This window comes from Sebastes umbrosus, chromosome 8, assembly GCF_015220745.1.
Source record: "Sebastes umbrosus isolate fSebUmb1 chromosome 8, fSebUmb1.pri, whole genome shotgun sequence".
Classification (NCBI taxonomy): Eukaryota; Metazoa; Chordata; class Actinopteri; order Perciformes; family Sebastidae; genus Sebastes; species Sebastes umbrosus.
The window spans coordinates 29,502,033-29,520,118 of NC_051276.1; the positions used below are offsets into that span (position 1 = coordinate 29,502,033).

Sequence of the window (18,086 nt, forward strand, 5' to 3'; positions counted from 1 at the left end):
AGGTGGATGAATGTGAAGTTTCCGCAGATTCAATGTGATCTTCTGTCTCTCTCTGGTTCTTTGTGTTGATGTTGGTGATGTTGAGATGGCTTCGAACCCCACCTGAGGTACGCCTCGCAGGAGTGTGTGATAAATGTGTATGTGTGTGTTCATTTAAAAAAAATTAAAGATTTGTCAAGAGGAAACACAGAACACGAAAGTCCAAGGTGGTCGAACTAGCAAGCCAGCTATAGTTTGATGGGCATTTTTTTTAAAGTAATGTTTTTATGCTTTTATCACTTTAATTTTTTTTAATGTTTTAGTAGTCTGCAGATGACTTTCACCTACATATGAAACATGTTCTCAACCCAACTCGTCACATATGGACGCTTTGTCAAACCACTCAGCATCACTACAGTAAACCTGCCTTATTACGGCTTTTAAAAGGGTCATCTGCAGGCTTTCAGTTACACTTTAACATGCTCTACTAAAACCTCTCCAAGTTTGCTCTGCTTCACTTTATTGCCATCAGTCTGTGCACAGGTAATGTTCAGATGTTGTGATATGGTTCGCTAGAAGTTTTGGGCTGCAACTGCATCATTCCAAACGGATATTCACACTAAAAGTGTAGTTTTGTTAGGCAGAAAGAAATAATTGATGCCGTGTTCCATCTTCATTTACTCTAACCCAGTAATATATATAGGCCTACTGATGCCTCTGCAGAAATCTCACAAGTTTTACCTTTATTACGATACCAAGATTATTCAAATAGACCTTGTAGTTGTAGAGATACACTCTGATCATTTTGGGCATGTCATTTTCGAGCAGGGGCCTGAGCCAAATGTTTGCAAGGTTAAGCCCTACTCCAAGATTGATGCATTTCTCCCATCTGTGTATTATACGAGTGAAATAGTGAAAGTAAAACAAGTACTCCTGCGTCACGATGAGTTACAGCTTTATTTCCAAAGGTGGACCAACAACAGCTCAGCAGTGATACTCGTCACCAGATCACATTACATTTCCCCTTCAGACTTTGAACACAAAACTGTAGCACATCAAATGGTCTATACAAAATGAATTTTAAAAAAGTGAAGAGAAAAAAAAAAAGAAACAGTAAATGACCTCTCAGCTCGTCCCCTGTCATTTTCCAGTGGCCATAAAACCTAAGACTCAAGCTTTAGGATGTGTTTTAGCATCACACTAACCGTAGCGTTGGCACTTAGTTGAGGCAGAGAGGAGAACAGAAATGGAGGCTATGGAGAAGTTTGTAGATGTGTCTCTTTGAGGGTAAAAAGAGCCTTTGAAATGTGGAACAAAAAACAAAAAAAAAAACAGAACAAGTTGTCCCTCCCACCTATATGAACATAGGCCCAAGTACAACTCTAGCCACATTCACCGACGCTACAGTTTTCACGTGTGGAAGCCGATGTGCTGGAGAGATGAACATGCAAAGAAATCTCGGCACTGCCATTTATTGCATTTTATGAATATCCATCTCTCAAGCACTTCTGCTTCCATTGTAAATGCAAATTCTGGGAGAAAAACGGATTTAAAAAAAAGGAGCCACGATATGTTGGTTTCCATTTCTGCACATTTATGACAACAGTCTGTTCTGCTGCCTTGAATGCAGCAGGTTTTTTGGCTTGTTGACATCTGGTTTGGTGTTTAGACAGGAACCAGGGCCAGAAAGGCACTTCAAAGTGTGGATGTCCTTTTCAATTTCCTGGTGTAAGCCCTAAAAAATGAACACGGTCAGCTGTAAAGCTTTGAGTCCTCCAAATGGCCAAAGGGGAATCTGAAAGACACAGACAGGGGCCTGGTTAGTGGCTGCTGGAAGTGGTGTAACAGGGTCACAGAAAATATGGATAATGGACTGACTCAATATTGTGATAAACTTACAAAGACAAAAAAGGTCTTCCAAGCTGTGTGATGCGGATCTAGCCCTCAATGGAGACCTCTGGGACGATGTGTCCATTCAGCGTTGCCTCCACTGGCATCTCCTGAGCAGCAAACAAGACATTAGATCAGGTGAGTGCACTGTGAATCATCTGATAAATTAAAGTAATACAGTTTTTTTTTGTTTTTTTTAAGCATTGCCTCTTACCATTGAGCTGAGCTTTTGTGCAGCCTCCACGGCGAGATGCATCTGACAGGGGATGTCACAGATTTCAAGCTTAGGCTCTTCTGACAGCACATCCAAACATGTCTGCTCAGCTGTGTCATCCTGGAGGGGAAAGAGAGGCGGTTAGGAGTCACTAAGCATAGAAAAATCTTTGGATGAGCAGAATAAATGAGAAGTAACACAGGAAGACTTGCACAACAATATTAAATGTGTTTTTAAATTAGATGTACCAGACATCATATATAAATGTCTGTATAAAGTGATAAAAGCCTGACAGTAACTCACAATGATCATTTCCTGTGCAGGCTCAGGGGCAGCGGCAGGCTCAGCGGGCATCACATCCACAGATTCTGATTGGGTGATGATGGCGTCACTCACTTCCACAATTGCCTAAATATAGCAAGCAGAGAGGGGTGCGTGTTAAAAAAGCGAAGCATAAAATGCAGTGTAATAAACCTTGGAAGCAACAGCTCAGGTTAGCGTTGCTGTTTTAATTGATTACAGAGGTGGGATGCCAATAAAACACCAATTTACTGGTTGAGAATAGTAAAAATTGCTTCGTCTCACCGGCTGGACAGCAGCAGACTCGGCAATGGCGACCTCTACTGCTGAAACTGATTCTGTGACAACAAAGTCATCGACCAGGTTGTCAGCAACGTCCTAGGTGGATAAGAATAAGAACACTTACAAAAAGTCTTTCATACCAAATGCAATAACTTTACTAAATTCATAAACATCATTCACACTGGGCCCATATCCCTTATTGTTATCTGTACTGTGCATTTTGTGCTATTTATTGTATTTACAGGAGGCAAATTTACACATTTGTGGACACAATCATTATTATGATAAAGAACATTTTAAGATTCCCCAGATACCAGAACACACAGGACATGGACTAAGTGGATGAAGGGAATTAATTAGCAAGCATCCCAGGAGAAATTGGCAGCTGAAGCCTCTGAACTAGATCAGCAGAGTGTATTTCACATTTCAGATAGGGGTGTTGAAATTTGTATCAAATTAAATATGGGTCGAAATATCCTAATAGTGACATAATGCAGATGTATTAATAGTATAAGCCATCAATTTCTGATTTCAGGGTGATCCATGTCTAGATTGCAGTCATCCAAAAATGGTCACATAACATGTAGATTTAAATAGTTTAGAATTTACCTCTTTGATTTCAGTTACGAGGGCTTCAGCCACTTCTACCGGAGCCTCTGGGACGATATCTGACAACTGGGGACACAACAGATATTGCCATGTTAATATTCAGTAGAACGATGTCCAAATTTCTACTTCTGATGCGTTACTATTTAGACAAAATGTTAAAAGCTGCAAAACAAAATGCTCTAGTGAGAGTCCCTCTTCTTAGGAAGCTAATAAGTAAAACAATGTATTTGATGTGAAAAAAGGAAAAACTACTCACCACTGGGATTTCCATAGATAGGACAGGAACATCCTGTACAAAAGAGACAGGAACATCCTGTACAAAAGAGACAGGAACATCCTGTACAAAAGAAGTAATAGGACAGTAGATAAGTCTTTATGTTGTATAAAGATTATATTAGAAATTATGTGAGTGAAGAATCATAATACAGATGTTTTCTAAACCAGAACAATTCTAACTAATAATCAGGAAAACATTCACAGCAATACTACAGAAAGTGAAGATGGAGAACTTCCACAATAACCACACAGTTCAAACCACATGCAGCACACAACACACCATCACAAAATAAAACAACATAAAAAGTAAAAACTTCTGTATAGTTTTGTGTTCTTGGAAGATAAGAAGAGAGAAGAGGAAAGTATTTTTATCAACGTGGCACCTCTGCGATTGCGATGACATCAGGTGCATCTTCAGCCAGCACTTCTATCTCAGCTTCATCATCTTCACACTCAGCCAGGGCTGGAGGACTGACAACAGCTTCAGTCACCTGTTCTAACTCTGGTACCACTGAGACAACCTCGTCCACTGATTCCACCACTTTTTCTGTAACCACTTCCTCTGCAGCGAATTCTGCTTCAGCAGGAACTTGGTCACTTGTGAGTGCTCCTTCAACCTCTGGTTCTTCAGTGGCTTCGATTACGGGCTCTGGTACGGTGACATCGTCTGTGGCAGCCACTTCCACCTCAACATCAATGGCCGTTTCTTCCTCGGGCAAGGCCTCAGCCTTCACTTCAGACTCTGGCTCGCAGACATCAAGCGTCTGCACATGCAAAACCAACACGGCACACATTAAGAAAACCATGCAGCATGCAACAGGGAGACAAATGGGTAACACTTCGTTCATATGAATCATTGATCAGCAACGTTTTTCTTCCTGGGCAAGCATATAATGAGCTAGCATGCATGATCAAGACCACAACTGAGAGACAATCAGTCTTACCTGTTCGGTCTCTGTGGTTATGATTATGGTCTCCTCTGTCTGAAGCTGGAGAATGAGAAATAAAAAACACACTTTAGCAAATGGATACACTGATCAATAGATGGATGAATGGAAGAGCAACAAATATAACTTCAGTAATCTACAGCAATCAAATCAAACTGATGTACCCAACTGTGCTTCTGAGTCACCTAATTGCAACTTTCACATCAATTGCAGCACTTATTTCACACCAAAGCCCTATTAAACTGCAATTTTGTGTTGTTTTACTTCTTCTTTTGGTCAGTAATGAACATCAATGTGGTCATTTATGTGAGGAGTTGTTTGCAGATCCATAAAAAATCCCTTAAAAATCCATTAAATTGAATGTGAACATGAGCTTTTTTTTTTTTTTTCTCCCCTGAAAACATTTGGAGTAGGTGAGCCAGATTGTGATTGCTGTGTTGTACAAGAGAATGAGTCCAGAGGCAAAACAAAGTGTGCTTGTTATTTGTGAGGTGTGAAGCTTAAGTCATAGAAACACTTATCAATTGAAAGTATTGTCTCTTGTCCAGTTACTGCTGCTAGAAACGTATAAAACATGAGTGGAAACTCTGAGCTACTCTGGTTTGATGTATGATGTCTTTTACTCTTAAAATGTGTTACCTTAAAGGCAGTTGTGTTTTCTGTACTCAATGACTGTACTGTATTATGCGTTCTATAGGAGGTGCTTAGCTTGAATGGCCATTAACCAGTTAGACCTTTTATACCTTATTTGAGCAGGAAAACATAGTGGAACATTTAAAGTTGTTTCTGTAAAAAGCTGTTAAAATCAAAGCAGGTTTCACTAGAAATGCGTCATGTTTACTCCACGCAAACTCGTTCACACTTCTGTATTCTGCCTCTGGCTTATGCCAAAAAGATATACTGCCTGAGCAAGTTGAGGGTTAGGGGGACAGAAAAGGGGTTGTTGAGTGTGTGCAGGTTTGTTCTTACCTCAGTCTCAACAGGGGCTGCTACTGGAGCGTCAGCTGCGGCTATGACCTATGAAGGAAAAAGGGGAGTTTATTCACAAGTCAGCAAAAGAGCCAAAGACAGCAGAGATGGTGAAAAATACATTAGTTAATAAAACTCTGCCATTATCCTGTTGTTTTTGGGAGCTTTTTTCTTAACAGTTAAAAGGTTGTGCTTTGGAAGGGGCAAACACAGACCGGTCCTAAAAACATGCCTAGAGCAAAATTTTCTTTTACACAACCATTTGTCAGCCAACCTGTAGCTGTGAGCCTCGAGAGGTTTAACAGAGAAAACGCAACGAGAGTCTTAGCAGATGTTTGCCACATTTAGAGTGCTGTCAGATCATAAATTTCCACACAAACAACAAATGTACACACTCTTCTTAGAGTATGCTTTGTGTGTAAATGTAGTTCAGGAGGGGGGTGGGGACATTATATATCCTACAGGAATGTTACAACCAATTGCATAATGGGAAGCTGGTACGCCCATTTTCGCCCCCTTTTCTATAACCCAGCTCAAATTCAGAAAACGTATTTATTAAACTACCTTCCCGATCACAGCCTTACTCCAAAACACCACACAACTTTAACATCTTTTATCTTTACAGAAAGTCACTAGATCTGATGGAATGAGAAATTCCAGCATTTGCGCTGCTACAGTGTCTTTGAGCAAGACACTATCTATACCACAACATGGGACGCCACTTCTTACCATTTAACTCATAATATTATTATTATTACTCATAGAAATATTTATTTTCTAGACCCATATGCCCAGAAAATGTCCAGATAATGACAGAAGTCACCCATATTTTCCTGATGTTTCTAGGCCAGGTCAACGGTGGTAGCCGTGCCACAGATTAAGTCTGGAACAGTTGGCGGTAACCTAAATGGCCACTGGCGTCTCCCACTGTGCATCCAAGTGTGTTGAGCCGTAGTGGCAGTAACGGAGCAGCACATAAATAATGTAAATCTCCATAGTCCAACAGTAAATTATTTACACCGTCTTGTACCAGCCGGTCTTCAATGTAGGACAAGTCTGGTGCACATAGGCCGCTACTGCTAGTCAAGAAGATCGATCATCCATTGGCCAAACTAATTTATAGTAGTTAGAACAAAGTGAAAACGCTAACAGAAGACAATACAAATGCTCGTGGTTACGCTTGATTACACTAGTGGGAGGTGAGGAATCCTGTTCTGCGGGATTTTAACAACTTCTGAACAAAAGCGTAGCAGGCAAAACTGCGCGTATAGCTGAGAAGGGTAAATATATACTCCAGCTATAGCCTTGGAGGGACGGTATAGGGGAAAGAAGGAGGAGGGAAGGAAAGAGGGAGGGGGGGTGGAGGACTATAGGCCTTCCTTTGCTTTACAGGAAAACACACACACCCCCTCCAATCTGCCCCAGCACCAGAACACTTTGTACCAAACTGATCTGCACACAGATCCTGCCTCACCGGTCCTACTAAGAAACAAATACAGCACAAACTACAGCTGATCTAGAAACAGCCACGTTTTATAGACACTATTTTAACCCATAGAGAACACAGTGTACCTGGAATGCAACCATATACTATGTGTTCCAACACATTTTATACTCAAACACATTTTGGCCCTTTCAGGAGCCAAAAGAGTTCAGGGAAACAATTTAACAATCTTGCAAGGCTTAATAAGGCTCCTTATTTGATAACTACAAATAAAGTTTAAAAAAAACACTTTGTCAAATCATTCTTAGCATAAGAGGAGGGTTGTCAAATAGATGCAAAGCAAAAATTAAAACTAAAAAGGGACTTTTCTCTGTGCAAAAGTGTATGGTTAAGCTAACAAAGACCTATAGAGACCCAGAAAAACAAACCCATAAAAGTTTGCAGGAAATGTGGGGAGGGCTCCATGTGCATGTGTGGAGAGGAAGGCTGGACACTGGTGGGGAGGAGGGTTGGGTGTTCCCACAAGGTGATAATTTTTCCAACACAGTCCGAAAACTTTTAAAGAATCATTTCGCACATCTTTGTCACCCACTTAATACATTTTAATCATGCTGTAATTAGCATTTTCATAATGAGCAAACATACCCCCACACCATCCCTTCACTAGACATTTAAAAGAGTTGTGACTGCTGTCTGAAAGTTCCTCTTCAGCACACCAAATGCCAAATCACACAACTACATCAACAGGTAGATGCACCCCCCACATCCCAACATTATGAACTCAATATCCCACCTTTTGCCCTCCCCCAGTACTCCCAGCAAAGACTAAATTATAAAAGAGAACACATGGCAGAGCAACCACATGTGCTGAGAAGACACACTAAGGGCCCATAGGCCCCATAGGATGGGGGGTGGGGGCAGAAGTGAAAGAGGGAGGCCAGAGGAGGGGGAAAGGAGAGACAGAGAGGAACAAGTGGTGGGAGGGAAGGAGGGGTGATGAGGGGGGAGTGAATTTACAAGGGAAAGGAGGTGAGGGACTGAAGGGAGGAGGGCTGGAGGAGCGCAAAACTTGTACAAAATGTTCAGCAGGGGCCGCACCCGTTGCCGCCTCAGGCCACAGAAAAATGCACTGCGCTCAGCAGGTCTGTATATTGGGGTGGGGGGTTTAAACTCACCTGAGTCTCCGTGGTGACAAACAGAAGCGGAGGGGCCGCCTCTCTCTGGTCCCAAAGCCAACTGAATACAAGCCCCATTTATGCCTGCGATGATTATGAACCGTCTACTGAGCAACTGACCAACTCTAGCCTGACACCAGGTGAACAATTTATCGCAGTACTGTGGCCACAAGTGTTTAAGGTGCAAAGTTTCACAAAGTCAAGATTGATAAAAGCTCATAAAACAAATCAAGTAAAACATTACTTGCGGTATACGTCTAACCTGCTACTGTATGTGTTTGCAGTTAAAGGCAGCACTGACTTTCTAGTTAAAGTGCATGCGTGATTGTGAGCGCCTGAAATGAATACGCCACATCTGCAAGCAGTGAAGGAGCAGAGGAGAAGCACAGCAAAAGGGGAGGCAAGAAAGGGGTGGATGGTGTGGAGGTAGAGAGGGAGGGAGGTAGGGACAAAGGGAGGGAGGGGGTGGATACTGCCACAGCGCGACTATAAAATGATGGGCAGTCCTTCTCCAATAGAAACTTTATTGCTCCTGTATAGCTCAGTGGGTAAAGCATGTACATTGGTGACAAGCCAAACCTCCAACTAAAACACACTGTACATGTAAACTAGAACGGGACAACCTAAGCATTTCTGGAGAACAGTGTGAGGTTGTAGCAAATGGCCTCTCCACCTCCTCTTACAACCCCCTCCCCGTCAGCGCCATGCACATTAACACACACATGCATGTACACCATATGTGGTCATGGCTTAGTTACTTGGAGCCAAGTCCTTGAATTTAGTGGGTGTGTGCGCACGCACGCACTTGCAAGTGTGTATGTGCATCTGAGGTTAGGCACATGTATGTGATGTATGTAGCTTGTGTGTGTGTGTGTGTGTGTGCCTTTGCACATAGCCTGCAGTGTACGCCGGCTGAAACAGAACATTATGTTCCCAAAATGTGCGCATGTTGGTAGCATGAAGCAAAGACTATAATTTTTCAACATGCAAATGTATAGATTTGGATAGTAAAAAAAAAAATGTTGGGAAACATTCTTATTTAGTGATATACTATATTTTTTGGTACAAATCTGTGTGTACAGTAAAAATGCATAGATCAGGAGTTTGTGCAAAATCAACAACTGTGCCATGAATTTCTTTAAATACACCAGAGGATAGACCGCAAGCTTTTTCATCTTACTAACTTCATTGACTTTAAAACTGATAGCAGATATTACACAAAAGGTGTCCTATCCAATCTAGCATATCAAATTTGGACCTGAGGCTTCTGGCAGCACAACAATAAAATGAAGAATTCCACTACATACCATTATATTTTAAAGAATAAACTCCCCATCAAGCTTATCAAATCAGAGTATTAAAAAAAACAGATACATCTCAAAGACACGTGCTTAGTGACACAGCACAGGCATGTTTTAATGTAGCTGAAATGGCTCTGCCTCAGCCTCCCAGTGATGTAGCCTACAATCTCTACTTCCCACTTCTTTGCTAAATGGAACATGTTGTTCCCTCTGCCTCCCACCCCCCACTGACTCCACCTCCCTTCTCCCATAGGAACCCAGTCACCACAGCGCATACTGGTTCAGCACACAGCATCTAAACTGGTCGTCCACAAAACTCAAATTTACACTGACCTACTATTGTAAGATCCACAATGTGTCAATATAAATTCATTTAAATGTCATGCAAAATTCATTATTTCTACTCATTGTATAAGACAGATTATGTAAAAAATGTACAAAGACAAATGCATGAGTGTTGATGTTCCCTTTAATGGAGTGAGCAGCCCAGTCGCACAGCAGATGGTGAAAAAGTCACGAAATTGAACGTATTGGTTCGTATACATAGACACAAATTTCCCGTTTTTTGTGATGATCAGCACAAAAATCAATGATTTATTTGTTAGGTAACTTCCGTACTTAAGTTATGGCACTTCCGGAGTTATTTTAACCCAAACCACAATCTTTTCCTAAACCTAACTAAGTAGTTTGTTGCCTAAGTCTAACCAAGTCAATCAATTTGTAAACCTAACCGAGTAGTTTTATTTTAAAAAGACAGGAGCGTTAATGGACACGTGCGTCACATGTTGCTGGACATTCGTAGGAAAACTGTAATAGCACTACACTGGTTAAGAAAGTCCATTTAAGACAATGGGAGGAGAAACACTTTATTCTACAGTCAAATGTCAGCATGTGTATCAAACAAAGCAGTTCTTACCTGTGTTTCTGGTTCGGGAATGATCGGTTCAGCCTCCTGTTCTATCGCAGCTTCAACTATGCAGGGCTCCTCGGGTGGAGTATCGATGACTGATGCTTCTTCAGGGACTTCTGTGATTTCAACCTCAACCTCTTCTGCAGTCTGTTCCAACACCACAGCCTCAGGCTCTGGTGCCGCTAACTTGACTGGGACAGGCTCCACGACAGGCTCTGCGACGGACTCTACGACGGACTCAACAACAGGCTCTACGATGGGCTCAACAACAGGCTCTACGATGGGCTCTGGGACAGGTTCTGGTTCCACTTTGGGGGTCTCCACAATGGGGACAGCAATGGGAACAACTTCTGGGATCTTAACTGGAGCTGGTGCTGGAGTCTCAACTGGAGCTGGTGCCTTAACTGGAGCTGGAGCCTCAACTGGAGCTGGAGCCGGTGATGGAGCCTTAGCTGGAGCCCTAACTGAAGCTGGTGCTGGAGTCTTAGTCGGTTTCTTTGGGGCTGCAGCAGGGGGCGCACATGCAATCCCGGGACCTGCTTTGGCTGGCGGGTCGCCTGCATGCTGCTCTTCAAGGATTCTCCTCTGGGCCTGCTGCAAGTGGGAAAAGACAAAACATTTAGGGTTAATGATTGCAGTCTTATTACATTGGGAACCTTTTTTCCCCAAGCATTCAAAAAGGTATTTTACATGTTAATTGGTATAATTAAATTAGTAATTTTAACACATTTTCTGTCAAACAACTGAAGTTTGAAAGCAGAAGAGTGTGAAACACTGACACTTAACTTACAGTGGCTTCAAAAAGGTGAAGAAACAGATAAATGGGAGTTTTAGGGGTCTGAATGCAAGTGAGGCCCTACTCGTAGTGTTCAGATACTGATGTTGTCAGTCTGCATTTCTGTCTGCAGGAATACCAGGCATGCCATCCAATGTGTTTTTTCAGCTCCGGACAAAAACCCCTCTGGCTTTAACGGAGATTTTAGGAGCGCGGCTCACTGGAGGGAGGGGCTGAGTAACTGGGAGTGGGCCCAGCAAAGCTAGTTAGATAATGGAACCTAATTAGTTGAATCGGAGCGTTCCTGACAGGTCTGGTGAAGCGGGAATGGAAACCGTGCGAGTCAGCAGCACTGATGGGTGCCCCCGCAGGCCAGACAGTGGGCCTAATCACATTATAATCAGGTTACAATCACTCGCCGAAAATGCTTTTGTTAGACTGGCAGCCAGTTAGTGCAGAGATCTGTGCCTGTCCAGCTAGCCGCCATCAAAACAACCCCTCCCTCATCTTTGCCCACAAATGGCTTGACCCCAGACCTCACCACCAGAGTGATATATACATGCCAATTAATCAAAGTTGTTAAAAGTGTTCCTCAAGCTGCATTAAGGAGGCCACTTGGGAGTGGAGGTGCATAAACAAAAGGCTGGGAATTGGTGATAACATCGAGCTGTGAGTGACTTCAGAGGCCATTATTATCTGAGTGTCACTGGCAGACTCAGAGAGTGTGCAGACTCAAACTAATGCAAGACATTCCTCCAGTCAACACACTACCAAATACAGCTGTGTGGTGCTGCTTCAGAGTCAGAGCCTGGCCAGAGAGAGAGGTTTAAGGAGGGGGGAGGGGCAGAAACCTCGAAGTCTTCTCAGTGCCTGAGGACTTTACTGGTGAAGCAAGTGAACATTTCTTAAGTTCAAATCAGATAATAGAGCACAAGTTGAAGCAATTATGATTGGAAAAGAAATGATAGATCAGTGTTCGGTGATGGAGTAACCTTTGCCCTCAGCATCTGTTACTTTCTTACCCACCCACCCCTTCTACCACACCCACTCCTCTTTGGGCACTGAATGTTCAGAAGTAAAATGTCTCCCAGACAGTTACCTAAGAGGAGTGGGGAGGGGGTTAGGAGTCAGATTTTCATGCCATTTCATTGGCCTGCTGGTTTGGCACTTTGCATTATTATTTTTTATTGAAAAAGTATGTACCATGATAAGCCAGTGAGTACTGCATGTACTGTACAGTGTGTACATGAGATATGGGGGTGCCACTTTCTGATTTGCTCGACAACTTTTTTTTTTTTTTCTTAATTGACTAGATTATGTAATTGGCACTTTTTTTTAAAACGTTTATTGACAATACACCACAAATATAAACCATCAATATCCATCCCAGCGTTTTACCATCTATCCAGAGCGCACTGAGAACGCACGTGGCGCACACGAGCTAAAGCCAAGATGTGAACTACTTTCTTTGTCTCTAATGGCAGAAGACACGAGCATCTGAAGTGTCGTGCGACTGTCACATTATGTATAATCTCGAAATCTATTTGAGCGCATTTGTGGCACTTCAGCCTTTTTTTTTTTTAACTTGGCGAGATTTTACGCACGAATCTTGGAGCGCTCCTCAGAGTTGAGAGCGACACAAGAAACGCAACAACAACATGAAAAGAAAACAATTTTATCCATTTGTGTCGCTTTTCTGTTTGTATTTCGATGCAGGTGCTCGTTTAGACGCTTAATTGGCTAATAGGCGCAACACGCGTGTTTTTAATCAGCAATCACTGCTGGGTGAGTCATCTTTTAGAGGAGAAACAGACGGTAAAGAGACGCACAGAGTTAAAACAACCACTGCAATCACAAACTGAAGGCTACAAAAGGTCATTTTCATCAACATCATGAGTTTATATTCCAGACTTTTGGATATTATCGTGATGAGAATAAAAACCCAGTGGATAAAAAAAAAAGTGCGCTTGCCCCCCCCACTCCACTTACCACCCTCCTCATGCGACGCTTGTTCTTCTTCCTCTTGCTGGGCATTTTGGTGAGTGAGTGTGTGTGCTGATGGAAAAAACGTAAAAAGAACGAAGAGATGAAGCGAGCAGAGAGACCTAGTGGACAAAGTGGGCTTTTATAGAGCCCCCGTCTCCTCTGTTACCTTTGCATGGAACCTATGGGAGGACTGGGATGAAAGATGGGGGGCGTGGAGAGACCCAGAGAGAGAGACACATACACACCCCCACGTCACGCACATGCACGTGCACGACAGCTCAGTGAGATGATTGAATCAGTGTTCAGGCAACCTACTGGCTGGATGTTATGCAACCACTCCATCACACATAGAGAGAGGAGAGGAGGAGAGACACAGAGAGAAAGAGTGGCCTCTGGGCTTGCAGAGTGCCACACCCCCTTTCTCTCTGGATATCAGTTGGAAATACTTTCTGACTGGAGCACATGGCAACAACGACACACGTGCTCTTAAAATATGTCTTCTTCTCTCCTTTTCTTTTCATTTGATAGTGTCTCAGAGTCAGTTTTGTGACATAAAAAAGCATGCACATCTTATGTGTCTCTTGAGAGAACACACAAGCAGCTACTCTATCCAAACAAAACAATGTGGGCTTCTGTTTTTTTTTTAATTCATTAAAAAATCATGAACCCAGAGAATAGTTTTCATTGTATGTGTCTCCTCCACAGAATAAAGAGAAAGAAAGCTTGTACATGTGTTAACGCCCACCGCCCCCCCTGCACTGCATGAGTTGTGAGCAACCCATTGTGTGCAACTGTTCGCGTACAAGCCGTGCATAATCACAGAAAAGAAGAAATATGTGTGTCATCTACTGTACTGATCGTGCAAAGGAAACATTGCACTTCCATAAAGATGTCTCTATTTGGGTTTTTTATTGTTTAGTCGGTGCTGTTATTTACACATTGGTTTGACACGTCGCCTCCAACTTGATTTACTCCCCAACAGTTTGTGAGTGCAGATGGATTTCATACATCCACACATGCGGTGCTTTTACATGTCAGCAGCATGTCCGTGTTGAACTGGTGATCTTTCCATTATAGTCACTGTAGCTCGAGAAAACTTCAGCAGAACATACAGCTGCTGCAGGAACTGTATCAGTGTGACCTTTCATGTTGAATTATTATTAAGTGTAACTCTGGGATAATAATTCCAGTCAGCCACATGGAAAGGCTCAACGGGGATTTAGAGATGTTAATGCCAGTTTGAGCTTTTGGGATTCATCTTTTTTTTTATCATGGTTGTTGATAACAAGATTAAAAGTCTATCACCATTTTAGACATGTGAAGCAACAACACAACTGTTGGGTGGATGAAAATATAGAAGGGCGATCTCAGTTCTTAGATAGCTCTAGTGTTGCAAAACGGCTAAGGATGAGCTGTGTTCTCACATAAATCATATGTGTATATGGGTTGTTTTTTTAAGGGCACAATTCATACTCATGTCTACACTTGCATCAGTCTTAGCTGTACTTTGTGAGCTCAATGTTAACATAATTTTCACATGCTATAGTTATGCTAATGGAAATTCAGTCATTAGTTTTTGAGGTATGTTAAATTAACTGGGCCACATGGCAATGCAGCACACGCACTAAAATATGTTTTATTTTTTTATTTCTCTGTTTTTGTTTTGTTTTTATAGTCAGTTTTGTAACATACAGAACATACTGTAAATATAATAATAATAAACAATAATAAATTATATGGCAGCATGGTGCCATTCAATTTATTATTCCTGAGAGGACGTCAACAAGAAAAAATAAACTTAAACCTGCAGTAGGCAGTATATTGTTGGCATCATTGGGCTAACTGTTCCATATAACCTTTCAGCATATTGTAATTCAAGTGTTCTGAGAGAAAACTAGACTTCTGCACCTCCTCATGGCTCTGTTTTCAGGCTTTGGAAGGTCTAGCCCGTGACGGGAGACTTTGGCGAATCACAGGTCATTTCAGAGAGAGAGAGAGCGTTCCTATTGGCTGTTCATTCAACAGAGGCAGCTCTCAGTCACTCGTGAACTCCGATCAAACGGTCAAACTAGGCAGCGCTGATCATGAGAAAGTTTGTGACCCAGCAGCCATGTTGAGATCAGTTCAGGAAATACCAAGCGCCGCACACCAGCCAGAGCAAACTTTCTAATTCTACAGCTAAACAGTACACTACAAGATGTTTCTGAAAACATTTGAGGCGAGATATAGACATAACAGTAACAGAATATTGATTCATATTTGATCAGCGCTGCTTAGTTTGACCGCTTGATCGGAGTTTGCGAGTGATTGACAGCTGCTCAGAGACGGCAGACTCCAGATCAGCACTGATTGGTTGTTTTCCTCCAGTCTGTGAAATCTTGCAGATGCCATTAGGAGCAGCGGAGGACACAAAGACACATGGATTTTTTCAGATTACGCTGCACTACTGTCAGGATATAGTGACACTTTTATAAAATAACTTTATTTAATCATACTTGCTCCATTTCTACCCACTGTTGCTTTAAGAGGAAATATTGGTCGCTTGATGAAAACTCAGAGGATTAACTAATTCATCGCTTGCGGCCTCGGATATTTCTACCAAATGTCATGGCAACGTACTTCATCCTTGTCAAGACATTTCACTCTCACTTTCACACTCACATTGCTGTATGTATTAAACTAGGGAAAGAAGTTAAATCTTTGTGTGTGTGAGATGTGTGTTTATTTCTATGTCTGGTCTAGAAGGTGCCTGTGTGTGTGGAAGCTTCAGTTACATAACGACAGCCAGTCTGTATCACTGTTACAGTCAGATGCCACATATCCTAAATAGCTCTATAGAGCTCTAATCATATTTGATTTACAGTCTGAATCTTGCAGTCATATGCAGATTCAGCACATACTGTACTGGCTCAACTGCTGCTGTGCAAATGGCTGAGGAACAACTGGTGAACTGTTTTGAGATGTAAAACACTGAACCTGTTAACTTTTGTTACACTCAAATTCAGGTGTAAACTATCAGTAGTGTGACATTTTAACATATATTTGTCTCACTATCTTTCTTTGATATGACTTGCTTTGTTCTTGTATGTTCAGCAGTCAATAAGTCATCACATATTGTTCTGGTGGGATGCATATTACTGAGTAGATCAACGTATAGCAGAGCAACGTCATCAAGTTAACACATCAGACAGATTTAGTTCAAGTCTTGCTTTTTATTGCCTCTAAATAAATAAATATTTAGTAACTTTAAGACATTACCATTCTAACATCCTCATCATAGTAGTTTCCCTCGCTTAGTTATTATCAGAGAGCTATTCAAGCTACCTGTTACATCATTGTATTGCATTGTATGTCTCACCAGTGTGGGATTTCTTGAACGACTATCTTCATATTTAATTGGTCGGGTTGATGCAAAAGTGGTTGTGATACTGACATGTGATGAAGTTTGCTGTTTATCCCATTAAAGTGGGGATAGGCAGAATGTTTTTTGCATCTTTGGGCAAAAAGTCCATCATAACCTTTCAGCATATTGTAATTCAAGTGTCAAGTGTGAGAAAACTAAACCCCTTCACCTCTTCTCAGTGGGCGGTGCTTGGTATGTTCTCAACTTGATCTCAGCATAGCTGCCACGTCACAAACTCTCTCATTTTACAGCTAAACAGTACACTACAAGATGTTTCTGAAAACATTTAATGTGAGAAATAGACATTACAGTAACAGAATATTGAAATATATATGAAGAAAACAAAAACTGTTGTTACATGTTTTCAGTGTTACGTTCAGGTCCAACTTCAAGACCTTGCTTATCTGTTCATCAGTCTTTCTATAACTTGAGCCCTCGTGTCACATAAGAATTTCCTGTGCCGGTTCAGTTAAGCAGGTTTGTCAGGTCATATAGCTGAAGGCTTAACGCTGCTGCTTATTCAAACACACACAGCTGAAGAAGCGTTTACTGATCTTTGGGACACGCTGGAGGTTTTAGTGTTGAAGAGAGGGTCAGCCACATCACATCACAATCGACTGTGACCCTGAATACCAAGCAGCGTTGTCACTGTGGGATGAAGTGAAACTGAGTTAATTGTGTTTAGAAACATGCTCCACTGGTGCCAGAACGAAATACTGTCAACAGTCTGATCTTATCTTTTGGCCGATGATGGAGACGCGGCCCTATGGAAAAACCTTCCCTCCCACTCTAGCTTATTGTTTTGGCTTCACACAGAAAAACAAGGCACACCCAGTCGACATAAATATACATAATTACGTTGTTTGCAAAGCTAATATTTTAACAATGGCTGTCACGAGTCTGACCTGAACATGTGTGCTTTCAGACTAGTGTGAAGAAAACATCCAAAATACACATTTAGGTGTTCATTTTACTACTTTGTCTATTTATGTTTGTAGATTTCTCCTACATTCACCAAAAGTTAGCTTTAGATAATGCCTCATTTGCATATTTAAACATAGCATTTCAGAAAACTTGTAATACAAAAAATAATTGTCTTAATGTAAGTAATAGACTCGGGAAGTTTCGGGGTGATATATATTTGTTTTTTTACCCTATTCACTTGTAGAATATATGGAATTATACAATCCATATCTTTAAAGGCTGTTTTCTCAAACTTTGTGTTTTTCTCAGACTCTGAGCCAGAAATCTCCACTTCAGTAGCACTTACATTCACCAAACTGTCCAGTTTAATTCATATCTGTATTCTGGAGGTTTTAACAGAGGGGTTTGTTCATGTATCATTCATAGTCTGATTTATAGAACTTCTTTTATTCCTAAAATTATGCAATTTTTTTTGTTTTTATGGCTGTTGACAGTGTCAAAAAACTCTTGATTCAAATATGTCAACAAAATGAAGGTTTCTGTTCTGGAAATGTGTGCAAATTAGCATATATTTGATAATATAGTGCCACATTTGAATATTTAAGCATACAAGTTTAGATACAAAAAAAATAATTGCTTTAATGTAAATAATCAACTGGGGAAGTTTCATGGTGATATTAGTAAAAAATTAGTTCTCTATTC

The 18,086-nt window shown here is 41.4% G+C and overlaps 1 protein-coding gene across 1 annotated transcript; it reads right to left on the minus strand.

Moving 5' to 3' along the window:
- Positions 1-917: 917 nt before the first annotated feature.
- LOC119493426 (calphotin-like) lies at positions 918-13,288 on the minus strand. Its single transcript, XM_037778689.1, has 13 exons — positions 13,224-13,288; positions 13,061-13,126; positions 10,303-10,890; positions 5,467-5,514; positions 4,495-4,539; positions 3,934-4,314; positions 3,531-3,563; positions 3,275-3,340; positions 2,669-2,761; positions 2,387-2,491; positions 2,084-2,203; positions 1,879-1,979; positions 918-1,774 (listed from the first exon to the last, which is right to left on the minus strand). Exons 2-12 carry the CDS (start codon positions 13,103-13,105, stop codon positions 1,917-1,919), a joined length of 1,587 nt encoding a protein of 528 aa, XP_037634617.1. The 5' UTR covers positions 13,106-13,126; positions 13,224-13,288; the 3' UTR covers positions 918-1,774; positions 1,879-1,916.
- Positions 13,289-18,086: the final 4,798 nt, after the last annotated feature.

Coding starts and splice junctions, on each gene's coding strand:
- LOC119493426 (XM_037778689.1), bottom strand. CDS start 13,105: ATGCCCAGCAAGAGGAAGAAGAACAAGCGTCGCATGAGGAGGGTG. Junction 5,515..10,302: donor TTCCCGAACCAGAAACACAG/GTAAGAACTGCT, acceptor TTTCCTTCATAG/GTCATAGCCGCAGCTGACGC. Junction 2,492..2,668: donor AGTCTGCTGCTGTCCAGCCG/GTGAGACGAAGC, acceptor TGCTATATTTAG/GCAATTGTGGAAGTGAGTGA.